This window comes from Ricinus communis, chromosome 1 (genome assembly GCF_019578655.1).
Source record: "Ricinus communis isolate WT05 ecotype wild-type chromosome 1, ASM1957865v1, whole genome shotgun sequence".
NCBI lineage: Eukaryota > Viridiplantae > Streptophyta > Magnoliopsida > Malpighiales > Euphorbiaceae > Ricinus > Ricinus communis.
In genome coordinates this window covers 36655078-36678357 of record NC_063256.1, presented here as the reverse complement: position 1 = coordinate 36678357, position 23280 = coordinate 36655078, and the positions used below count along the sequence as shown (strand labels likewise).

The 23280-nt window shown below is 33.5% G+C and overlaps 2 protein-coding genes across 2 annotated transcripts; both read left to right on the top strand.

The window, feature by feature from the left end:
• The first annotated feature begins 54 nt into the window (after positions 1 to 54).
• Positions 55 to 9269, top strand: LOC8286477. The gene is made up of 7 exons (XM_002525622.4): positions 55 to 258; positions 399 to 1031; positions 2422 to 2642; positions 2741 to 2987; positions 3461 to 3546; positions 4313 to 4404; positions 8630 to 9269. The coding sequence occupies exons 2-7, from the start codon at positions 927 to 929 to the stop codon at positions 8854 to 8856; spliced, it is 978 nt and encodes a 325-aa protein (XP_002525668.2). The 5' UTR covers positions 55 to 258; positions 399 to 926; the 3' UTR covers positions 8857 to 9269.
• Positions 9270 to 15315: 6046 nt separating this feature from the next.
• LOC8286476 lies at positions 15316 to 23261 on the top strand. Its single transcript, XM_002525621.3, has 7 exons — positions 15316 to 15839; positions 16187 to 16413; positions 16776 to 17451; positions 18006 to 18363; positions 19182 to 19276; positions 20189 to 20383; positions 22485 to 23261. The coding sequence occupies exons 1-7, from the start codon at positions 15639 to 15641 to the stop codon at positions 23109 to 23111; spliced, it is 2379 nt and encodes a 792-aa protein (XP_002525667.1). The 5' UTR covers positions 15316 to 15638; the 3' UTR covers positions 23112 to 23261.
• The last annotated feature ends 19 nt before the right edge of the window (positions 23262 to 23280 follow it).

Here is a 23280-nt window from a genome sequence, read left to right as displayed (position 1 = left end):
ACAATAATACAACAAAAAGGGTGAATCAATCATGATGAGAAAAATACTTTAATTAAAGTAGAAAAATAAAATAAAATGACATCTCTGTCTGAACACGCGGCGAAGCGAAAGCCTAAGCCCCCGACACCACTGATCGCGTTTGTGGACTCTCTCTGTTTTGGTTTTCTTTAACTGCATATTTTCTGTCTAATAATTCTAATACTAAATGGTTACCTGTCTGAAGCCCAAAGAACAAAGAAAAAGAAGAAAAAAGCATATGTATATGTTATTTGTCGTTAGGCGTTTCAGTGCTATTATTATTTTTCTTTGTTTCTTTTTAATTATTGCTCTTTCAATTCAAGCGTTTCTATATACTTTTTTATTTAAAAAATAAGCATTTGTTTTTGTGTTTTTGATAGAATACACATAAGAAAGAAAGAAAGTAGATGCTGGCTAGTAGCAGTAGCAGTAGCAGAGAGATGGATCATTTAATAAGAAGAGAAAGCGAAGCGTGAAGGTGCGTGGGTTCTCTCAGTTTATCTTCCATTGTTCCTCTTTCTCTGAATGAAAGAAAGAAAGAAAGAAAGGATAAAATCCTCCTGTTTTCTCGTTTGTTTGGCCTGGTATTGATTTGCTGAATGCGAAATTGGAAACAAGATTTGGCTATTGTTTCAAGCTTCCATGTTTCGGCATATGTATGTAATTAAATGTTCGTATGAAGACGGAAAGTTATCAGTGGGCATTGGTCAAAAATAGAATGTTTTCTTTGCAAGGGAATCTGAATCTTCGGGGGAGTGTGATTTGGTTTGATTGAGCTGCCTGCATATACCATAAATATATAAAATATAGGTAAAAGGGTGAGTCTGTAGCGAGTAAAGTAAGCGAGTGTGTGAGTTTATAATCATAATTTAGAAAAGAGGCTCCTTATTTGCTCAAGGCCGGCCAATATGTCAACATGGTCTCCGTCTTTGCTTTCAACAAGGAAGCACTCAAATCTCGAAAGCTTTCTTCATTGCGCAACTCCGTTTGTTCCTTCCAGATTCCTTCCTCAGGTACTTCTTTCATCTTCTTCTTCAGTTTCTACTGCCCAAATATTGAGTTTGCGACTGTTTTTTTATTATTAATTCTAATTTTTTTTTTAATAATACAGTTTTAGAACTCTCTTGTGTGTATGTATTACATTTTCTATTTGTTTGAAGTCTTTATGTTTGTTAAAGAAGAGAGAGAAAAGGTCGAGAACCCATAAATTTTTGTATTATTTTAGGCTTTAGCTCAGTTGCTTTTCTAATTATTTCATTGGATTTACTTAATTTAATTCTGGAAGAAACAAAACAATAGATAAAAAAATAAATTTGTAATTGTATAAGGGATGAGTGAGTCATGTGAAGTGGGCCCTGACTTGGTTTTTGTTATGCATACTGCTTATCCACGACTTTTGCTTTGTTGGAATTATCCGTGGGATGCTGCGAATATCCTTTGAAGATAGACGATAATATTCTGTCTTATTTGCCAGTCTTTCTCCCATAGTTTCTCGGCCGTGTGTTGCACGTTCTTTCTTTTCTTTTCTCTTGCTAAATTCTTCGTGTTTTCTTTTTAGTCACTAGTTCAATAATTTTCTTATTTTATAATACTGCTAACTGTAGATAATGATTTTTAATATCCCACCCCATTTTTCAAAAAATCTATATTCATGCTGCAAATGCATTTAGAAGATACATAATTCTTTCTTAAAATAACTAAAAGAGATATTTTCCAAGCAAAAAGGAAACAGAAGTTGCGTTGCGTTACTCTCTGTAAGATATTAACTTCACTGTAATAATGGTATCTGTGAGACAGTCCATATTATCCAAGAATTCACTCAATTCAAAGGCTTCATTTTGTAAGAGAATTATTCCTGGTTTTGGTCTTGAATAGCTCTTTTTTGGGCTTCTAGTAATCAACTTGTTTTTCTTTTTTTTCATATTATTAAATTTATGTACAAAATTCTCCGGAGTTAAGGCTCAGAACCCCAGCTCAATAGCCATAGAGCCCACCTCAAATTAAGCTTGAGTTAGCTTTGGACCTTACAAGTCTAGGTACCATATCATCTCTGGTAGCTGGGGTCAAGGCGTCCAATGATCAATTTAATGTGCAAAAATCTCCGCCAAGCCCCCACAACTTGTTTGCTTAGCTCAAAAATGAATAATGCATGCCCCCGGAGTCTTATCACCTGTAGCACTGGATCTAGTTGCTGGAATAAATAATCTCAATGTCCCTCCTTTTGTTGAAGAATTGTTTGAAATATCTACGCTTATGCTTTAAAACGAAAGGTCTAGAATTTGGAACTCTGGCAGAAAGTTTCAGGTAATTAGGAAATGCTCCTCCTCGTACACGTTCTTTCCTTTTAGGATTTTATTTATTGATTGAAACTTTGGTTCTGTTCTCCAATTCGCTATTTTGCAGAGCTGTATCAGTGATCTAAACAGCTTATGGCAGCCACCCGGTAATAAGGACGTAGTTGAGTATTTCACTTTGGGAGATTTATGGAATTGCTATAATGAATGGAGTGCATATGGTGCTGGCACCAAAGTACTCTTGCAAAACGGCGAGAGCATTATGCAATATTATGTGCCTTATCTATCGGCCATTCAAATCTATAGTAATAAGTCAGCTGGGGCTTCCAGGTTTTCTACATTTCTTCATCTTTTATGTACTAAAAGCGACTCATTTGTCGATTCTCGTATACTGGCTCTTGGCAGTGAGATTGAAACTGATCTTGTAGGAATCTGAATCATGGAGAACACGGTGATGCAGTAGAAATTGAAAGCGATTCTTGGAGTGACGACAGCACGAGTGATAAATTGTCAAGATCTCTAAGCAACAACTCCAGCCGTACTTGGGATACCATTTCCGAGGATTCAAGCTTTGACAATGAAGGTTCTTTGCCTACAAAGAATAGGCTTGGCTATCTTTACCTACAATACTTTGAGATATCTTCACCTTGCTGGAGAATTCCACTGGTGGAGAAGGTGAGCATTATATGCTGTTATTTTGTACACTTCTGTTGACATTCTGCATTTTAGTAGGATCTCATGCAAGGAGGCTTCATGCTTTCTAGATTAGGTTTGCATTACACAACTTGAAGAATCATAATAATTGTTTTATTCACATTGGATAGCTAAGCATTGTACTTGGTCTATATAAGCATTTGTACGCGCAAACTTTTTTTATTTAAGCCCATGGCGGCAAGACTGAACACTATTAAGTTATAAAATAACTATTTATTTAATAATTAATTTTGTCAATAAACCTACATATAAAACTCTAAGAACTCAAATATTCAATGATGTCCAAAATAAGTCTGATAAGAAACTTAGAATTTCATAAGCTCCATTATTTATGCATCATTCTTGTTCCTTCCCCATTCTTTTTTCAAGGTAAAGCATTACGAAAATAGAAAATCACATTTATTTTCCTGTGCTGTTTATATGTTCGGTTACAGATAACTGAATTATCCAGAAATCATCCGGGACTGATGACGCTCAAGAATGTTGATCTTTCTCCAGCGAGTTGGATGGCTGTTGCTTGGTAATGCTGATTAATTGCATCTAATTACATCTTTTTCATAGTTATTTATGGCTGCTACTGAGGTATTAAATGACTCAAATGTATCACAACTTTTATCTTAAGGTACATATATGACTTCCTTTGAGTTGCTTTGACCACCTTGGCAATGTGGTCTATTCATTTTTTTTCCTTCTAATATCTGGAGAAGTTAAGATATTCAATGCCATTACCAAATAGAAGTTTTTATAGCAGACAGAAAGCATGTGAGAAATCTTGGATTGATGGTTCTTGGAATTAGTTAAGGACTTTAACCATAACAATAACATAAATCAGCACTTAAGAGTATTATCTCAGCAGAGCATCTACAACTATCTATTCCAACAAGTGGCTAAAAGTAGGAATCACCTTGTAATATAGCTAGTCCTTTGACGTCTCTTTAAAATCAACTAGTAATAAAGAGGTGCACTATCTAAACCCAAATATATCATCAACTTTCTTCCGGACTTAAAAATGAGTGTATATAATTACATTTCAATGTCTGCACCAATGTGTTCGTTAACTCCGATGACATTAGTGAATCTCCCTTTTCTAGAGGAAATGCGAGAGTGGGGAAAACATTTGGGGCCAACCATTTTATTTTCTCCCAAGGCAATGGTTGGTTAATTTTTCTGTTGGAGTCCACTGTCTTTTTTTCATTTTTCATTATGTTTTATGGAACCTGTGAGTTTGATGTATTCCCTTGTATAAATAAGGAAGCACTAATTATATTTCTTTCATTATTAATTAGGTACCCTATTTATCAAATTCCCTCTCGAAGAAATGAGAAGGACTTGTCAACATGTTTCCTCACTTATCATACATTATCATCTTCTTTCCAAGGTACTTGACTTTCTATAGTCTTTCATTTAGCTCTAAATTTTATTTTATTTTGTTAGGAAATTCTTATTGATAAATTAGAAACTTGAAAATCTTAATGATAATTCTTTCAGTTTGCTACTCTTATTGCTTTATGATTATTGTAAAAAATGACTTGAGAAAAGAGAATTTTCTGGGGGGTAGTTGGTAGCAGCACAGGTTTAGCTTCTTGCACTCCACATCTCTGCCTTTTGTAGCTTCCCTCAGTTTTAAATGTTGATTTAGACAGTAAAAGAACCTTTGTGGTTTGTCTAAATAAATGTGATTTATGGTTAGAGTTTTCAGGAATAGATAGTAGAAAGTAATTACCAGCTAATTCGAAAGGAATGCCTTTTCCTTAAGTTCTTGAGGGAATGGGAATTCTATTCTCTGACATAGGTGGACCATGCCAATCATCTCAGCATTCCACCTTTAGCATTATCACTACCACTAGCAATGCCATTGCACCACTATAGTACCATCAGAGCTTAACCATTACCACAACCAAAAGCAATTCATAACTACTCACTGCACCACTATTATTATCATCGCAGCCATAGTTGTCAAAAGTGCACCTGAGGCAAGAGGCGCACAAGGCGCAAGCCTTGGGTCCTTAGGATAAGAAAGGCAGGCGACATGTGTAAGCCGTGCGCCTAAGACTTAAGGCGAGGCACGCCTTTCTAATATCTTGGCATTTAAGTATTGTCACGACCCGATCTGTGGACCCGTGACCGGCGCTAGGGAATGGGTAGACGTAAAGCCACTAAAACTCGTAGCAAGCATGAATGTTCGCTATCTCAATCAAAGTATAATCCAAATTCTATCAATTATAACACTAATTCATAACTAACTTTTAACCACCTCGATACTTATATATTTAATTCATTCTGCCAGCATAAATAGACAATACCTGAATTAACATACCATTACAAAATTATAAGTTCTAAAATTAATATTGCGGAGAATCTAAAATTTTAAAAATCAAACATACCAATAAACAGTTACATTAAACCCGAAGATGAAGGAAGTCGGGCTGCTAGAAGAAATAACTGCGGAAAAATAACAAAAACACCTAAAAGATTGCTAATTAAAATTGTCATTCCCTAATAAATTCCTTTATAAAAATATTATTTACTATTTCTTTCGTAACTTTCAAATATAATATTTAATTCATATATTCATATTGAGAGAAAATTTGAGTGTCACCTATATATATATAAAGAATATAATTTATCCTCTATGAAACTCACTTAATTAATTTCTTAAAAATCAAATTAATTAGATATAATTAATTAAATCCCTTTTTTTTTTATGTAGCATTAAAATTCTATTTTAAATCACCCAAATTCAATTAATTAAATTAAATTAAATAAAAATTCATTACTCTAATCATATCCATTAAACTATAAGACTTCTAGTTTTATTATTATCATCATCAAAATTCTTATTAGTTATTAGTTATTATTATTATTATTATTATTATTATTATTATGATTATTAAAAGAAAAATTTCGGGTATTATAAATATTTTTTCTTAAACATGAAATAATTTCAGCCCTTCATCATAAGATTAATGCAGGTTATGTAGGCTTACCCATGCTTGATTATTTCTTAAAAAAATTAAAAACAAAGAAAGAAGATTAGGGCAAAACAAAGACAACATCAACAAAAAAGGAGGATGAAGAAAAAGACTATATGAAGCTTAGTGAGGATGAGTGATATGATGACTATATGGAGTGTTGGAGTAGGAATAAGACCATAATTATAGACTTATAGTAAATTAGTAATGGAACTATGGAAGATGCTTTAGGATTCCTATTTTTTTATTTTATGCTTTTTTTTGTTACGAGTCTTAGTTTTATTTTATTTTATTTTTTGCGTCTTACTTCAGTCAGGTGCACGCCTCACCTTGGGCCTTGCGCCTCAGGAACCAAGAGCCTTTATCGCCTTGGTGCGTTTTTCGCCTTTAACAACTATGATTGCAGCCAGAAATACCACTGTCTGCATTGCTATGTCTAAATAATAATATTATGTATCCTAACTTCACCTATTTTTGCCATTATTACTGCGCCATGTCTCTTAATAGAAGCTTTGACCACCTCGGTATACATCTTTGTTGATGTAGATGGCATCATTAATCTTCTGTTGCTACTGCAGTTGCCACAATGTCATCAATATGTTCATTCTATCTTTACCGTCAATAAATATTATAACCAGAACCTACCACCATCATTCTAATTACTGAAGCCATCAGTCTAACTTAAAAGGTTTTGGTCTACACAAACTTTTCTTTACTTGTTACTTGGACTGCTATTTGCAAATATCATTTGCTTATTTATTAAGAAGTTGACTTCGAAATTCCCAAGTTTAGGATAAGGGTATATAGGGACCCAACCCATCTGCAGTTATGTGGGGAACATGATACAGGTAGATAAGACCTTTGGCTCTCTCCCATTGGTGGACGACTAGGTTATGCCAGTGAGCTCAACACGGGAACATGACTCTAGATTGAATGGTTCTTTGGTATGCTATTGAAGCCTCTATAACCAAAAGGTCTAGAGCTTTTATCCTAGCCGCTCCCATGTATTAATTAAATTTCAGCATAAGGTAAAGATAGCCTATGCTTATTCATGCTTCAAACTCAACGGAGATTCATTTGTAGGGGTCTGCTGGAGATATTACAACTATTCTTTGGGCTGCACTCAACAATTTAAACTTTTAAATTGAATAGTTCTTTTTCTTGACAAAAGGAGAAAAATAGAGATTTAAGTATATCCTCCATAGCTTACAATAATAACTTGATATTTTTCTATGATGGATGCTGAAGGACAACTTGAGTCTTCGTTCAATTTACAAATGTCATTAAGGATGTTTATGAGAGAGTAGTGGCTGGGGCAAAGAATGTTAGATGCCACGTTGATGTATTTTTCATCATAATCAGCTTACACTGAGTATTTGCTGGGGTCTTTATCTTTCAAATTTCTCGGTGGATGAATTGAGCAAGGATATTCAAGACAATATAACAAAGTGATGATAAAGCTCTAATTAGATTTACTGATAAGGTCGATTGAGCGTAGTCTGCACAACAGGGTGTCTCTTCTAGTCCTTAATTCTTAAAGCAACCATACCGTTCCTATTTATCAGAGAGCTGCTTGCCTAAAAACTCTGTTTCAGAATCCCAATGCTCTTGGGCATTTAGTAATGCTAGGGTCAAAGAAAGAGATGTTCTAGGAAGCCAAGTTCTTTTTACTATAATTACTTTAGGCTCCAATAATCTGTTTTATAAGGGAGGAGAATGTTAAAGGGGGTATTTTTCACAAAAGTAAAGTGTGGTGGTTGACCAACTAGAATGGCAACCGAAATTGGGCCAGTCATAGCGCTAAATTTTATTTTCTGTAAACCGAAATTGGGCCAGTTGATGTTATTAAGTATCAGAACAGTCATTGAACAGTGAAAAAGACATCCGTGGATGACTATATTAAGTTAGATTAAAATAATCAGATGCTTGCAAGGAATAGAACTGAAATCTATAAGATGGGGACATTGATGGGAAGTTGTGGCTGGGTGACTGTTGCTGCTGCTGCTGATCTTGTTGCTGTTATTGTTGTTTTTCATGAGTCTCTTATACAATTTTTCTGTTCATTTGGTGAAAATTAAACATTTTATAAGACTTCATCATCATTCTAATTTATGATTTAATCTCAATTTGATGCATTTCACTATATACAATGGTTTTTAAGAAATTAAGTGGTGTTATGTTCTTTTTCCCTTTCCTTTGAATTTGACGTAGAAAGGGTTAAAACATTAAGTAAAAAGGAAAGCACTTTAAATTGAAACATGAGTCCCTTAAGGTTTAATTTTATATTTCCACATTTTCAGTTATGCTTTTTCCCTTCCCTTCTTTTTTTTTTTTTCTGAGAAAAATGTTTTAATTCTTATTAAGAAATTGTTCAATAATAAGGCTTTCTGCCACCCTTGAACCAAGGGGAAAGAATTTTGAATAATTCCTTATTATTTAATCAACATGTTGGGGCTTCTATTCAATCATCATGGTAAAGGTGGCCAAAACTGACTCATTTTAGTCTATGCATCCCTGAACCCACTAACACAATGTGTTGTGGAACATTAATTGTGCATCATCTATGTATTTTGAAAAGTTTGTTATTGCTGCTACCAGTGCTTATCCACTGTTCTTGGCTTGATTCTGCAGATTGTGGGAATGAACAGGACGAACCAAAAACAAAGGACAGTGGTGGAATTCTCCTTCATCCATTTGGGATGGCTACGTACAAGATGCAAGGAGATCTTTGGGTAAATCCAGAGACGTCTGACCATGAAAGAATAAACTGTCTTTGTAGTGCTGCAGATTCCTGGCTGAAGCAGCTCGACATCCACCACCATGATTATAACTTTTTTACCTATCACTCTACAATGTAAATTAGTGTGCACTCTTAACTTGTTTCTTCTCGTCTTTTCTGTAGTGGATCCAAGTTTCCTCTTTACAGTTCTGAGCACATTCAGAAACTGAGGCTCGATGTCTAACCTGGAGTTTATGTATATAGTATAGCCATGAGACAGATGAGGATATTTGTACCCGATCCTGAGGATTTAACCCTGTGTCTAGTGTCTAAGCAATGGCTTGGTCCGGATGTTTTTGTGAGAGGTTTTTTTTTTTTTCTATATCTTCCTTAGGGACTTCAGGGAAGAGGGGGAAAATAGTTTTTGTTTTTGTTTTTTCATGTACCTATTGCTTGGGTTCCCTAGTGTATCAGACGGAAATGACATGTCTCTTATTACTCTCAGTAGTAGGACCAGTGAATGGAATGTTTATTTTCAAGTCTAACATAAAATGCCCCTTGTCTCCTTGTTCAAAAGTTTGTAGCAAGTGCTTTTCTATAGCTACGGCTGATTAGATATGGCAAGAAAATTTCCCCCACAGGAATCTCCAACTATTTTGCAGAAGCAGGATGCCTTCTCTTTTATCTGACTTCCTTCTGGAGCTACCATCTTAAGAGATTGTGTCTTTTGATGCACGATCTTGAGGATGTGGTTAGCCCTCGTTTTCGTGCTTTCATTTGGGATTTGGCCTCTTTTGTAAAACACAAACTCACCCACACAAAAGGAAAAAAGATTAAATAGCTTTTAATAATTCTCAATTCTTTTAAACCTCACAAAAAGAAATACTAATAAAAAGGTAAATCAATTGCTTTCGATACTTCTCATAAACCACAAGTCCTATTGTTGAGATTTTATGGCAGGAATTTTTCACTCTCTCATCATTCCTCCTCTCAAACACTTTAGGACCTTCAGTTCCACAATTTTCTCTTTGAGGAAATATTAGAACATAATGTTATATTTTATTTATAGATTAATACACTAAATAGAATTCCTAAAATATTTCTACCGGGTGGGGATTTTGGCACGCCATCTTTTAATGTATTTAAAGTAGAAATATATATCATGAGTGAAATACAACATAAATAAGTGGAGTACAAATTCCAAATGAAGAGTTAGCATATGTGAATTAACTATAAGGTAATCATTTTTATGAGTTTTTATTTTAAGAACAATGTGAATTCTTGACTGAGTTTTAAAATTCAGTTTCTTCTTTTTTTATAAAGAAATTGCAGATAAAAACTATAGTATTTATTATTATTGGCTGCATATGATTAATAATTATCAGAATGAAATGGAAAGATATGTTCAAAAAATTGGACATCTTTACTGACAAAATATTTCATGTTAATGAGATCAAATAATTTGAAACCTTTTTGTGTGGACGAGTAACCAAGAAAACGGATTTGATACTTCTTGAATCAAGTTTATCTCAAAATGGTGAAAGATTAACAGCATAACAAAAATATCTAAAAAGTTTCAGATTAGAAAAATTTGATGGTTTATGATGAAAGGTTTCATAAGGAGATATCCAATTAAGAAATTTCATTGGAATTCTGTTGATGAGATAGGCAGCATGCAAAATATCGTCACCCTATAAATATTTTGGTAAATTTGCTTATAGTCTAAGGGCTCTTGTCACGGTAAGGAGGTGTTTATACTTCCTTTCCACAACACCTGTAATATTCGAAATTTTTCTTTTTAATAATAATAATAATAGTTAATAAAGATTGTGATGATGATAATAATAAAAATAAAAGTTTTAAAATTTAATATATGTGATTAGAGTAAAGAATCTTCATTTTAAATAGAATGATTTATAAGAGACCATTATTGAGAACCTTATTATCAATTTAAGTGCAAGATAAACATAAAAAGCATCTATTCAATTAATTTAACTAGTTTGAAGGCAAGTAACTAATTAAGTGATTTATATTAAGAATGAATTACATTCTTTTAGATGTCACAAACTATAATTTTTCATTATGAAAATATGAATTAAATATTATATTTGAAAGCTATAAAAAATATTTTTATAAAAGAACTTTTTTGGGGAATAGTAAATCTTAATTAGCAAAGGTATTGAATTAAATTGAAAGATAGTCAACAAATTGATTAATTAAGTTAATTTTATTTTAGAATTAAATTGAAGAGGAGGCTAAAAGTAGAATTAAATTAATATTGGGGCTTTAGTGAAAAATATACTGGTTAGTATTTTTGTAAATAAATAGTGTCAGTAGGGCATTATGGTAATATCAAATATAAAGCAAGGGTAAATAATTAATTCTCTATTTCTAATAATTTTAATTTGGCTCAAAATAAGTAGCAAGGGGCTTAATTGAAATACTAAAAAAAAGTTGAAGGGTTAAATAAGAATTTACAGAGGGAAATAGCTAGTAACTAAAGAATGTAGGGACTAAATTGCGATAAGAAAAAGAAAGAAAAGAAAGGGAAGGAGAAGAAGAAGACGGGGAAAGTTAGTTATGAAATAGTGTTATAGTAGGTAGAAATTGAATTATTCTTTGATTGAGTTAATGAATAGTTAGGCTTGCTACGGGTTTCGGTGGCCTTACGCCTACCCATTCCCTAGCGCCGGTCACGGTTTCACAGATCAGGTCGTGACAACACCATTCTTTTGTGATGTGTAGGGACACAAATGCTGATAAATAATACCATAGTCTTGAAAAAAAATATAGACTATTTGGTTTAAAAATTCTGTGCCATTAACAGTAGTATTGTATTGAGTATGAATAATTTTGAGAAACGTAAGTAACTTGTTTGGTGTTTGAGCTTTAGTGGATAGTAGGATAGTCTAAGTAACTCTTGTAGCATCATCTACAATAATTAAAAAAAAATGAGAATTATGTAAAAAGGTTGTTTTATAAGGTCCCCATAGATCAATGTGTAAAAGATCAAAGGAAAAGTTAGATTGAATAGTGGAATGAGGAAAAGGTAATCTATATTGTTTGGCTTCAATGCAAACAAGATAAGAAAGTTTATGGAAGGTTAAATTTTGTAAGCAAGGAATATGTGTAGTAACAGTAACACTGGGGTGGCCTAATGTTGTATACCATAAAGCAGTAGATAAATTTCTAATATTAATAGAAAAAGAATGGAAATTTTCAAACTTTCCTTTATTAATAGAATCTAAAACAGTAGTACAATTATTAGAATGAACAATTTTATCATTAACATGAAAAGAATTACATTTGAGGATTCTAAAACATTTAAAACTTTAGAATCAAATTTGTAAAGACCAGCAACTTGTTTTTCAGTGGTCAAGAATGCTTCAGTCTTCAAGTCCTGAAAGAAACAATAATTTTGTAAAAACATTACTTTTAAAAGGGTATTGGAAAGTAGCTTGTTGATTGATAACAAGTTATATTTAAAACTTGGAACAAAAAGGACATCCTATAAACATAGATGTTAACCAATATTAATATTTCTAGTATAACAAACTTATGTAACAGTCCCATCAGGTAGGCTAACTTGAGTTGGAACGACTAATTTGGTTGGGTTTGTTAAAATCTTAAAATCAAAAGTCATATGATCTGAAACCCCTATTTCTATAATCCAAACACCTTTGTTATTACTATCAAACTTATTTGGATTAAAGATAGGAATAGTACCTGCAAATGCAAAAGGTTCAGGTATGGTTCTCTCAATTGTACCAGCAAATTGCTTAGTTCTAGATTCAATATTAGCTTCATTGACATTCCTACCTTTGATAATGTTTAATATCCCTGCAAGAGCATTTTCAATTTGACCATAGTCATTATGTTTGTGCATTAACATATTGTTGCCCATAGGTTTTTTCTAGAGGAGTATCTATGTAATTTGAATCATCTTCTACTGATTCACCTAACACATTAGCAGTTAATCGTGTAGGCTATCCTCTCCCTCTATTTTGTGCATACTAATCAAGATATCCAATTAACTTGAAACATCCTTCTTTAGTGTGACCATCCATATGGCAATAATCACAATGTTCTTTCTTCTCCTTTCCATTCCTAATATCTAGTAATCCCTTTTTGTTATTCCAAATGCCTTGCATAGAATTTCAATTATTCCATCCAACTCTTCCATATCCAGGCTGTCTAGCTAACAATGTTGTACTTTCAATAGCATGATTCATCAAATTGCTTACTTGTCTTTGCTTTTCAATAGTTAAAATCATATAATAAGTCGTATTTTCATTAGATAAAGGACCCATTAACAAAATCTGATTCTTCACATCCTCATATTCTTCATTTAATCCCATGAGAAATTGAATCAACCTGTTTCTTAAATTTATTTCTGCTATATTCTTGGCAAGATCACAAGTACAAGTTCTAATGGCACCACAAATACATGTCAGTATTACAATCATAAAGGATAATTCATCCCACAACTTCTTAAGTTTAGTAAAAAACATAGAGATTTCATCATTTTCTTGAGAAATGAAAGCAATTTTCTGTTGGATCTGATATAAAGAAGGACCATTACTTTGACCAAATCTCTGCTTAAGATCATGCCACAGTTGTTTGGAAGATTCAACCTATGAAAAAGGCTCCTACCAGATCTTTAGAAATTGAGTTTAAAATCCATAAAATAACCATACAATCACATTTAATCCATTGTTCATAACTGTTCGACTTTTGCTTTGGCATTTTATATTTTCCTGTCACAAAATCTAACTTCGTCTTCGCTTCCAAAGCTATTCTCATTACTCTTCTCCAAGCAAAATAGTTTGTGCTAGTTAACAAAGTACCTACAAGATTCAAGTTTGGATGATTTAAAGATTGTAGAACTAAAGGATATCCATTGTAGATGATTTCTCTCTCAGCTCTTCTTTCAGTATTGTGATTGCTTTCTTCAATTCCAGAGTCTGCATTTAAGTTGTTTCTGTCCATTTTAAGTGTTTGATTTAAAAGAAATTGTTAATTGACTAGATGATTTGATTTCAAGAAAGTAAACCCTAGGATTTTGAGCTTTCCCACCCTGATACAATGTAAATTTCTGAAAGGAGAAAAGAGCTTTTGGAATTTTATAGTGTATTGAATTGATTCACAAAATGTTTTTGTTACAAAGAAGGAATAATTGTGCTACGAGTTATATACATGCAAAGGTACAAGCTATAAAAGCTATAACAAACTAAGTACAAGAAACTAAAGCTATAACTGACTAATTATGTTCAGCTAATCAAATAAATATATCTGTCAACACAAGGATATTGAATAATTCAAGATATAAGTTTTGGAATTGTTCTTATATTGAGATAAGTTTTGTTATTTCTTTTAAGGTGAAGGTAAGAAATTCTAGGTAGATTGAACAATATGTGACATTTGAATTTTTTTATGGATGTAGCTGTGCTCTCTTTAGATAGCATAATGATTGAGTGAATGAGAAGACATTGTTACTCCTAAATAAGTTAAGGCGCCTAAAAGATAATTTGAAGAGTTTGGACATTGAATTAAGCAATCAAAGAAAAATGGTTCACATAAGGGACCTAGAAAGGGAAAATGCTTGGACTTGAGAAGAAAGGGAATAATGGGAACAAAGACAGCAAAAGCTTTTAAAAAAGTAAGAGTCTCAATTTGGAAATTCCTAGAAATTATTAGGGTGAGAAATTAGGCAAAAACGAAGTCTTTCAATAATGTTTTCATTACTTTTTTTCAACTAGTAAAATGGTGTATTTTAAGCTCTAATGCAATTGGATTCTCTCTGAGTGAATAAAATAGCCATATATGAAAACTATGTCATATCTAGTACACTTTTTATTCAGTTTGGGTATATTTAATATAAAATAAAAAATAATGGACTAAATTAATAAATTTATAAGATGAGGATAGATTCACAAAAATATTAAAAATCATGGTAGACACATGGAATCACTTTCCTAAAGAAAATCGTAAGTTGCATATAATCCATGTAAAGGATGACTTGAAAATAAGTTGCTAAAAGCATTTTCAGTGCAATCTTTATATATGTTAAACTCTTTATTCTAAGGAGTCATACATTAAAATAGCACTCCAATGCACTATTTATTCTTTAAATATAAAATAAAGAGTCAATTTGACTCTCTATATATAGAAAACTACTCTATTCTATATTTAATAAATATATTACAAGTTTTTATGTATTTGATTTAATTAATATTTATAATTTTTATTTTTCTATTAATAAAAATTAAAAATAAAAAATTTAAAATTATTAATACTTATGAAAATAAAAATAAGATATAGAATAACATATAAAGAATCTATTAAACTTAAATAAAATAATTTAATTTTTATATATAAATATTTTTTAAAATATTTTTGATTATAAAAATTATATTATTTAAAATAAGCAGCTCTGAATATAATTTTTAGATTGACATGCTTGTGTGTAATAAATTAAAAAAAGTTTCATACACCATGCGTTTAGTTATCCCAAAAAGAATTAATAATAAAGAAGAGGGGTAATGGAGGATAACCACGTAACGGGCCATGGGTTGATATAGAGTGCAGCAACAGTTGGGTTGCGGTTCCTCATTAATACTCATTCCCAGCCACTGTAAACGCGTTAACTGCCCTTTTCTTCCAAATAGAATTTCAATTTCAAATGGTTAATTAAACAAACTTAAGATTCTTGTTCATTTTTCCAGTGGACAATTGCTTATGCAAACTTCTAAAGCAACATAAGAACAGGAATATTAAAATCATCCTTTCGCACCCACATAAATAATAATTAAATTAGTATTGCAAGTGATAATACTGGCATTGGCTCCGGCCTTTATTTTCTGATGATGATCTGATCACAGAGACTTGAGATTATCAATCGATTGAAATAAGGAAAGGAAGATGCTGATGATGCGGTGGTTACTTGTATTTGGTGGGGGATTTTTTGTTGGTTCAGTTGCCATTGTTGCCTTGGAAGCGTTACTACTTTATTTCTTCCTTAAGCGATTGAATCACAAGATTCGACAAGAAGATGGCGCCGCCGATTCTTCTCTTCAACATCTCGATTCCCAGCAGTCCCTTGATTTTGCTTTCGACAAGAAGGTCTCTTCTATTTCTACCCATTTCCTTAATTAACCAATCAAACAAAATATCATTTCTTTTCTTTAGTTTTATTTCAATTCCATTTAATTGAGCAGAATGGTTATTGGATTACTTCTTCTATTTTTACTGTTTTAGCTTATTAGGACTTGCATCTTTTACCATTTCATTGGGGCAACATTAAAAAACTATTTACACAAAAATTCTCTATCATACTTGCATGTGTGCTGCACAAATACATTCATGTTTACATCTCCATCTATTCACATTCTAGTTTTCATGCATGTATCTCTAGCGATTATGATTACAATTTTTTTTTTCTCACTAGCTGGTTTGCTTTTCTGATTCAGGGGGTTGTGTGGATTATAGAATCAGATAAAGTTCCCAAAAATGATAAAGTCTCAAAAGAGCCTAAGAAGAAAAAGGAGGTAATTGAGGTTAATCCTGTCAGGAAATATGCTAACATCAAGGATAGGATTCTTATATTGACAGACTCAGATGGTTCCCATGTGGCTATTCCGTTAAAGGGTTGCATAATAGAATCTGTTTCAGCTACAGATCTTCCCTCAAGAAAATGGTATGCAGCATTTACCTCATGCTTTCCATACTGCACAATTACATTCTGTCATTTATCATAAAGTCTTATCTTTCCGGGTTGCCTCCCAATCATATGTCTCAGCACTGTCATATGGATCATTGTTTTTGTTTGCATTGTTCTTTGGAAACACTTGCTTTAAAATCGTTCCTTATTGAGAATTGTGGAACTATACCTTTTCCTCTCTTTTTCATGGGCAGAAAGTAGAACCACCTTTTTTGTACTGCTAATAAGTTCCTTGATTATACAGCCATGGTGGAATAGGAATTTTACATCCATTCAAGGTAATCGAAATCTGTGTGCTACTTGTCTTTATCATATGAAGTTTCTTTATGACATTGCAGGGCCAAAAGATTTCCCATAAAAGTGGAAAGCAAGACTTCATTGATATATAATGCAAGTAAAAAAGTTTACATTTATCTTGAGACATCTTGGGAGAAGGAGTCATGGTGTAAAGCCCTCCGTCTAGCTTCATGCAATGAAAAAGAAAGACTTAACTGGTTCAACAAGATTAATGGAGAGTTTCACAGTTACTTGACATCCTTAAATACTGGATACCCTTCATTTATGAAGCCCTCAGCAGGGGTCAATGCTGAGCCGACAGATAGGGTGACTAAGCTTGATGGTTCTGCGTCAAAGGTTCGCCTGTTTTTGAAAAAGCTTGCAAGAAAGGCTTCAAAGGCCAGTATAGAGAACAGGGGAACTTTCTCACTTAGCCGTGATGAGAGAAAGATTAATGACAAGACTCGCTCATTCCAAGATCCTAATCTGAGCACTAGCTTAATAAAGACTGCACCAACAGCAAAGTCATATTTGTGTTCTGAGGAGGAAAGTATCTCAGCACTTGCTTCATCAACCATATCTCGCTCAGCAAGCCAAAGCCCTACTTCTGATGTGGATTCTGATGAAAAGTTTAGTATTGATGAAGGAACACTGTGTTGGAATTTGCTTATTTCTCGTTTTTTTTTCGATGCCAAAAGTAATGTCAGTATAAAGAGTTTAGTGCAATCACGGATTCAGGTCTGTTATCTCTTAATACAAAATTTAACTTCATTTATTTGTGTGCTTGAATTCCAGCTACCTTCTTGCAATAAGTTGGAGTGCTTAGATTGTAGCCTAGAATTGTAACGTGCAGCAATTCAGGGGGTTGGTCCATCAAATAAATTTCACAGACTCTTCAAGATACTTCAACATATAACTGCAGTAGAGCTGTAGGGTTTCCATATTTCTGCCAGCTTTCAAACTATTGTTTCTCAAACTGAAATTGCAAAAGTGATATACTTTCTTCAGGACTTGGTAGTTGGTGGTATTCAGCTATAGAATGTCTTTTTAAAAGCTTGTGAGAAAGATGTTGTAGTATGTATTTTATAAGCATAATGAACCAAATTTTCTGTGTCATTGAATGCTGTTGGTGTTCTTAAAACAAATATGCGTTCATCACTTTTTGGTTGTGTGTATTACATGCATACTTAGATACTGAGTTAAATTTATTTTTTCTATTTGTTTTGTCAGATACTGAGTCTCTTCTTTTCTTTTCTATTTGTTATTTTCTTCTTCCAAATTTGTGATAACAGAGAACATTGTCCAATATGAGGACACCTAATTACATTGGTGAAATTGTATGTACCGACCTAGCCCTTGGGAGTCTACCACCTTATATTCATGGCATTAGAGTTCTTCCTACAGATATGAACGAGGTATGGGCATGGGAAGTCGATGTTGAATATTCTGGCGGGTTGGTGCTAGATATTGAAACAAGACTGGAAGTTCAGAACCTTGAACAAGATATGGTGGATACAAACTCAGAATCAAGCTCTGGGGATGTCTCTTCAGACCTTTTGGAAGGTTTTGAATATTTCGGAAAACAGTTGAATCTTTCTGAAGGGGCTGCTGATGTGCCAGAGCGGAAGAATGAAGGGAATCTTAAACTGGGTGAGATTAAATCTGTACTGATCTGAAGTTTATATGCTCCTTATTTTGTATGCTTTCACACGAAGTAAGGAAATGCAATCATCACCATAGTCTGGTATAGTTTTAGCAATCCATTATAGGTTTCTGCGCTTGCAAAGTTTCTAATGCCATGTATGACCACTACTGTTCTGAAGTAAACAACCAATGAAATACTGCTTCAAATTCTGTATAAAATTGTTGTTACTGGAAGACTGAGAAGTATGGTAATTAGAGTTAGAATAACCATGCGTACACGAATATGGATGTTTATCTTAAAACTATTATTGGATCTTTCCTATGCATCCTGAAAAAAAATACTAAATGTGACAAATTCTACGCAAAGTCCTAGCTGTCATACATTGATTTTTGCTGCAACAATTTGATGTCTTGTTGTGACTGAACATCTTACATGATCCTTCTATAGTATTAGCATATGATGAAAGAGTAGTTATGCAACCCAGACCATTCCTGTTTATCCTAGTAAAGATGGCGTGTATGACTTGTATGCTTACCCAATTATAGTCTAATTCTGATGCAATTTTAAATTTCGAACAAAATGAAACATATACCTGCCATAATGAGAGACATGTTTCTAAAGTGGATAAGAAGAGTGAAAGATATACAATTAATTTTAATGGAAGGTGTAAATTGCTTTCCTTGAAACAATTTGAGAAACATTTGAATTAGCCAATTACTTTATCACTGGTTTTGGTCAGGAGCAACTAAACTTTATTATCAAGTAATTTAACAGAAAGTGACGATGACTGATGTCAATTATAATTGATCCTTTTGTGTTGCAGATGGGTTGAAAAACCCTACAAGTTATCTGCCAACATCAACTAATGTATCTAAGTGGAAGTCCATTCTTAATTCCGTTGCTAAACAGGTCTCACAGGTTTGTATGATACATTGCAAGGTTCTACTTTTGTTTACACATACGTGCACTCAGCCAGAAATAAATGTGTGCATAAAAAATTATTACCGAGAATTGTAGATGTGATTCAATGTGATGAAAATTTCTTTGCTAGATAGTTTGATCACAGAGTTTAATGGATCATTTATATGGATAAGTTTGTTTATTGGCATTTCTATATTATGATGATATACGTCTTTTAAAATTGATGAGCGTCTGAGTAAGATGATTATTGAGTGAGGCCTAGAAATGATGGCAAGAAATGGGTAATTGGAAGACAGGGAGTAAGGTGTTTTAAATGTGTTAAGAGTGGTCAGTTCTCATGTGCATGTTTGCTAGAGCTGTCAGTGGCCTTCACTACCTGATGTAAAATCATATAAAATATCCTCTTATATTTTATTTGGTGAAATGAGTAATTGGAGATGGGGAGGAAGGTGTTTTAAAATGTGTTAAAGAGTGGTAAGTTCTCATGTGCATGTTTGCTAGAGCTGTCAGTGGCCTTCACTACCCGATGTGAAATCATATTTTCTAGTATCCTCTTATATTGTATTTGGTGAGACCCAGTATTTTTTTCACAAGGAGTCGTATTTATTCTTCTTATGTCTATCAAGTTCTGTCTAAAAATCCACTTCATATAGATGTACTATGTTTTGTCGTGAACCTACTTAAAATTGGTTGTCATTTAACTATATCAATTTGATTTGATAATGAAAGAAAACAATAGCAAGAAAACTTTGAAATGGTTATGTTGCAAAAATTATTCGTGGAAGATTGGATTCCTAGTCTTTTTATGACTTTGTTATTAATTATGTTACCTGCATAGTCCTTAAAGTGAGTCTGCATAGATGAAGCAAATCCTTCGATTTTTAATTAACTAGTGAAGTTTCAACTTAGGTGCCCCTCTCTTTGTCAATAAGGGTAGCATCCCTTCGTGGAACTCTGCGGTTACATATAAAGCCTCCTCCTTCAGATCAGTTATGGTATGGTTTCACATCGATGCCTGATATAGAGTTTGACTTGGAGTCATCTGTTGGAGATCACAAGATCAGCAGTGCACACATTGCTTTGTTCTTGATCAATCGATTTAAGGTATGGAATTTCTAAATCACATCATTTCATATTCTGATCTGCTCATTTTTCTTTTATTGCTCAAGTAAAAATATTGAAAGAGAGTTCTATGTGTAGCAATTTCATGTTTTACCATGTTGCATGACTTTTTCTGAGCATACAACTCTAGATTATTATCGCATCCTCCTTCCCTTCACAAATTATTGCAGAACGATTTTTTGACATGACCATCAAATTCCTTTCTCTTTATGCGTGCAAATGGAACCATAATCTAGTTAGAACTCTTAAGTCACTTGTGTGAATAACAATTAACATGTACATGACAATAGCTCTGTCTGCCTCTTCTCTCTTCTCATTTTGAGTTGCAATAGCAGAGACAGTGTTGTTGTCTGGGAAAGCAAAAGAAATTGACTGTAAGTGCCTGTTTAGTTTAGCTTTTGGTGGGTAGCTGTAGGCTGTTGGACAGTTGACAGCTATAATTAGGTGTTCTATAACAACTAATTAAAAGCAGCAATTGGAAATTTCCAGCTGCTGGGATTTAGATTCTATCCAGAATGCTGGCTTTTCATCAAAAGCTAGAAATTCCAGCTTTTGAAAAACCAAACACCCAGCTTTTTATGTATTTCTTACCCAAAATATGCTTCATATTTTGCCAACCAATAATTAAAAACACCTGAAATTACAAGATTTATAATATTGAATTTGAATGATATCTTTTCATATGGATTGGGAATTCATACTTTTCTTGTTATAAGAGCCATCATGGAAGAGCTCTATAGCATATTGGTTGCTAGTCAAATTGAAATCATCTGAATGGGGCTTTGTGTTTTGGCATACCCTGTTTATTGGCATTAAGGAAGAGTTCTACTTAATGGAACAAACTCAATACAATATGAGTTATATGGCAATTCCTCAAGTACGTAGATTAAGTTTTTCCGTGTCCTTGTTCAAGAAGAAATTTCCATGGATAAGCATGCTAGTCCTGCTCGCCTACAACTACCAGCATAAGCAGCTTAAGAAGAAACACTGTCAACCTTCAAATCAGAAGCATTACGAAATGCATGAGATGAACCGTTGTTATCTTCTGTCCATAAGATGCTAGTTGGTTACCTTTTATGCTTTTCATCCATTATCCTTGAGGACAAGGATACATTTGGAGGGAGGGTAATGTCACCACTCAAGGTTAATAGGCTGCTGATTTAGTGATTATTGACAACTGGATTAGTTAATAGATGGTTGTGCTATTAGTAGTTTGTCAGGAGTTAGTTTGCATTCTGTTACATGTCTAACTAAACAGTAGTGAATAAACCATCTTCCAGGAATTCTCTGTAAACTTTTCTCTCTTCCTTTCCTATTCTCTTCTTTTTCCCTTTGCTTTCATTTTCTCACCTTGCAATCACAAGTCATGTCTCATCTTGGGTCATAACAAAATGTAAGTTTCCTTGTTAGTCATGTTATAATTTAATTGTAAATTCAATAACTGCATTACCAAATGCTCTATAATCAATTACAAACCACTGATCGTTAGAAGTTGGCCATTGAGCATTAGTCTCTGGCTGTTTTCTCTGAACTTTAGGCCCTAAACAAACCTTCGTTCTGATAGTCCTTTCTGAGATTATATATATGATATGATCTCCGACTAGAAGAATATAATTTGTAAAAATATTCTTGAAAATAGATTAGGGTGATTGGTTATGCTAACCCTGTGTTTGGCAAACAGAAAATAACAAGAGGGTAATAAGGTTGGATTCTGATTTTCTCCTGTTTGGATACGAGGAAAATAAGAAGGGAAAGGAAAAGAATTCCTATGTCCTGGCCTATCATTTGTAATCTCTTTTAAAAGGAGGGGAAAAGTAAACAGTGACTCGGAATGTTCTTAAAACTACCTATATGCCTCATTGTCTGAGCGTTGTGTGAATCATCTTTCTTCTGCAACTTTTTATACATTTTGAGCATTTTTTTTAATCTACTTTTTTCAAGAAGGAAACAACTTTATTTTTCTTTATCTAAACAACACTAGGAAAAGAATTTTTAACATCTATATTTCATCCATTTATTTTATTTCCTTTACTGAAGCATAGTACAAGTGACTTCCCCTGATTATGCTGTTTCACATATGCAGGCTGCCATCAGAGAAACTATGGTGCTTCCAAACTGTGAAAGCTTATGCATTCCCTGGATGTTGGCAGAAAAAAATGACTGGGCCCCTCGGACGGTTGCTCCTTTTATGTGGCTTAACCGAGAAGCCAGTTGCGATCAGGCCACTTCAAATGAAACTCTTGGCTCTCAACTTGATGAAGCAAAAACAAAGGAGGAGGCCTATAGAAGAGCCTCCAGTAATGATTCAGAAAGCAAGAATTTAAAAGTACAGAACATTGAATGCACCCAACAATCAATTTCTGATTCTTCTGATACCTTAGAGAGCTCATTGAGCTCCACCAAGCCATCGATACAAAACAGCAAATCTTTGCAAGAACTAACAAGTCCTTTGTTAACAAGCTATGAACCACAAGAAACTTGCGAACAAAGCAGGGGTTGTACCTCAGAGTGTCAATCACCATCTAGGTCTCTGATACATGCAGAAAAACATAATCATGCTGCCGAAGAAGATGATTCAAGACCAAAGAGAATGGGAAGAAGAGCAAGGATGCTAGATTTAGGGAAGAAGATGGGGGAGAAACTCGAGGAGAAGAGACGGCATATTGAAGAAAAAGGCAGGAATATTGTTGAGAAGATGAGAGGACCATGAAACTGCCAGAACAAAAATATAGTACTTTGTAGTGAAAGCTATTGATAGATAGAGGAAATGTGCCTATCAATCTGCATAGATGAATATGTATAATATCTTAGATGCTAAAATTCCATTTGATATATAATTCTTTCTCTAGCTTGCTCCATAGTTGTTTGGCAGAACTAAG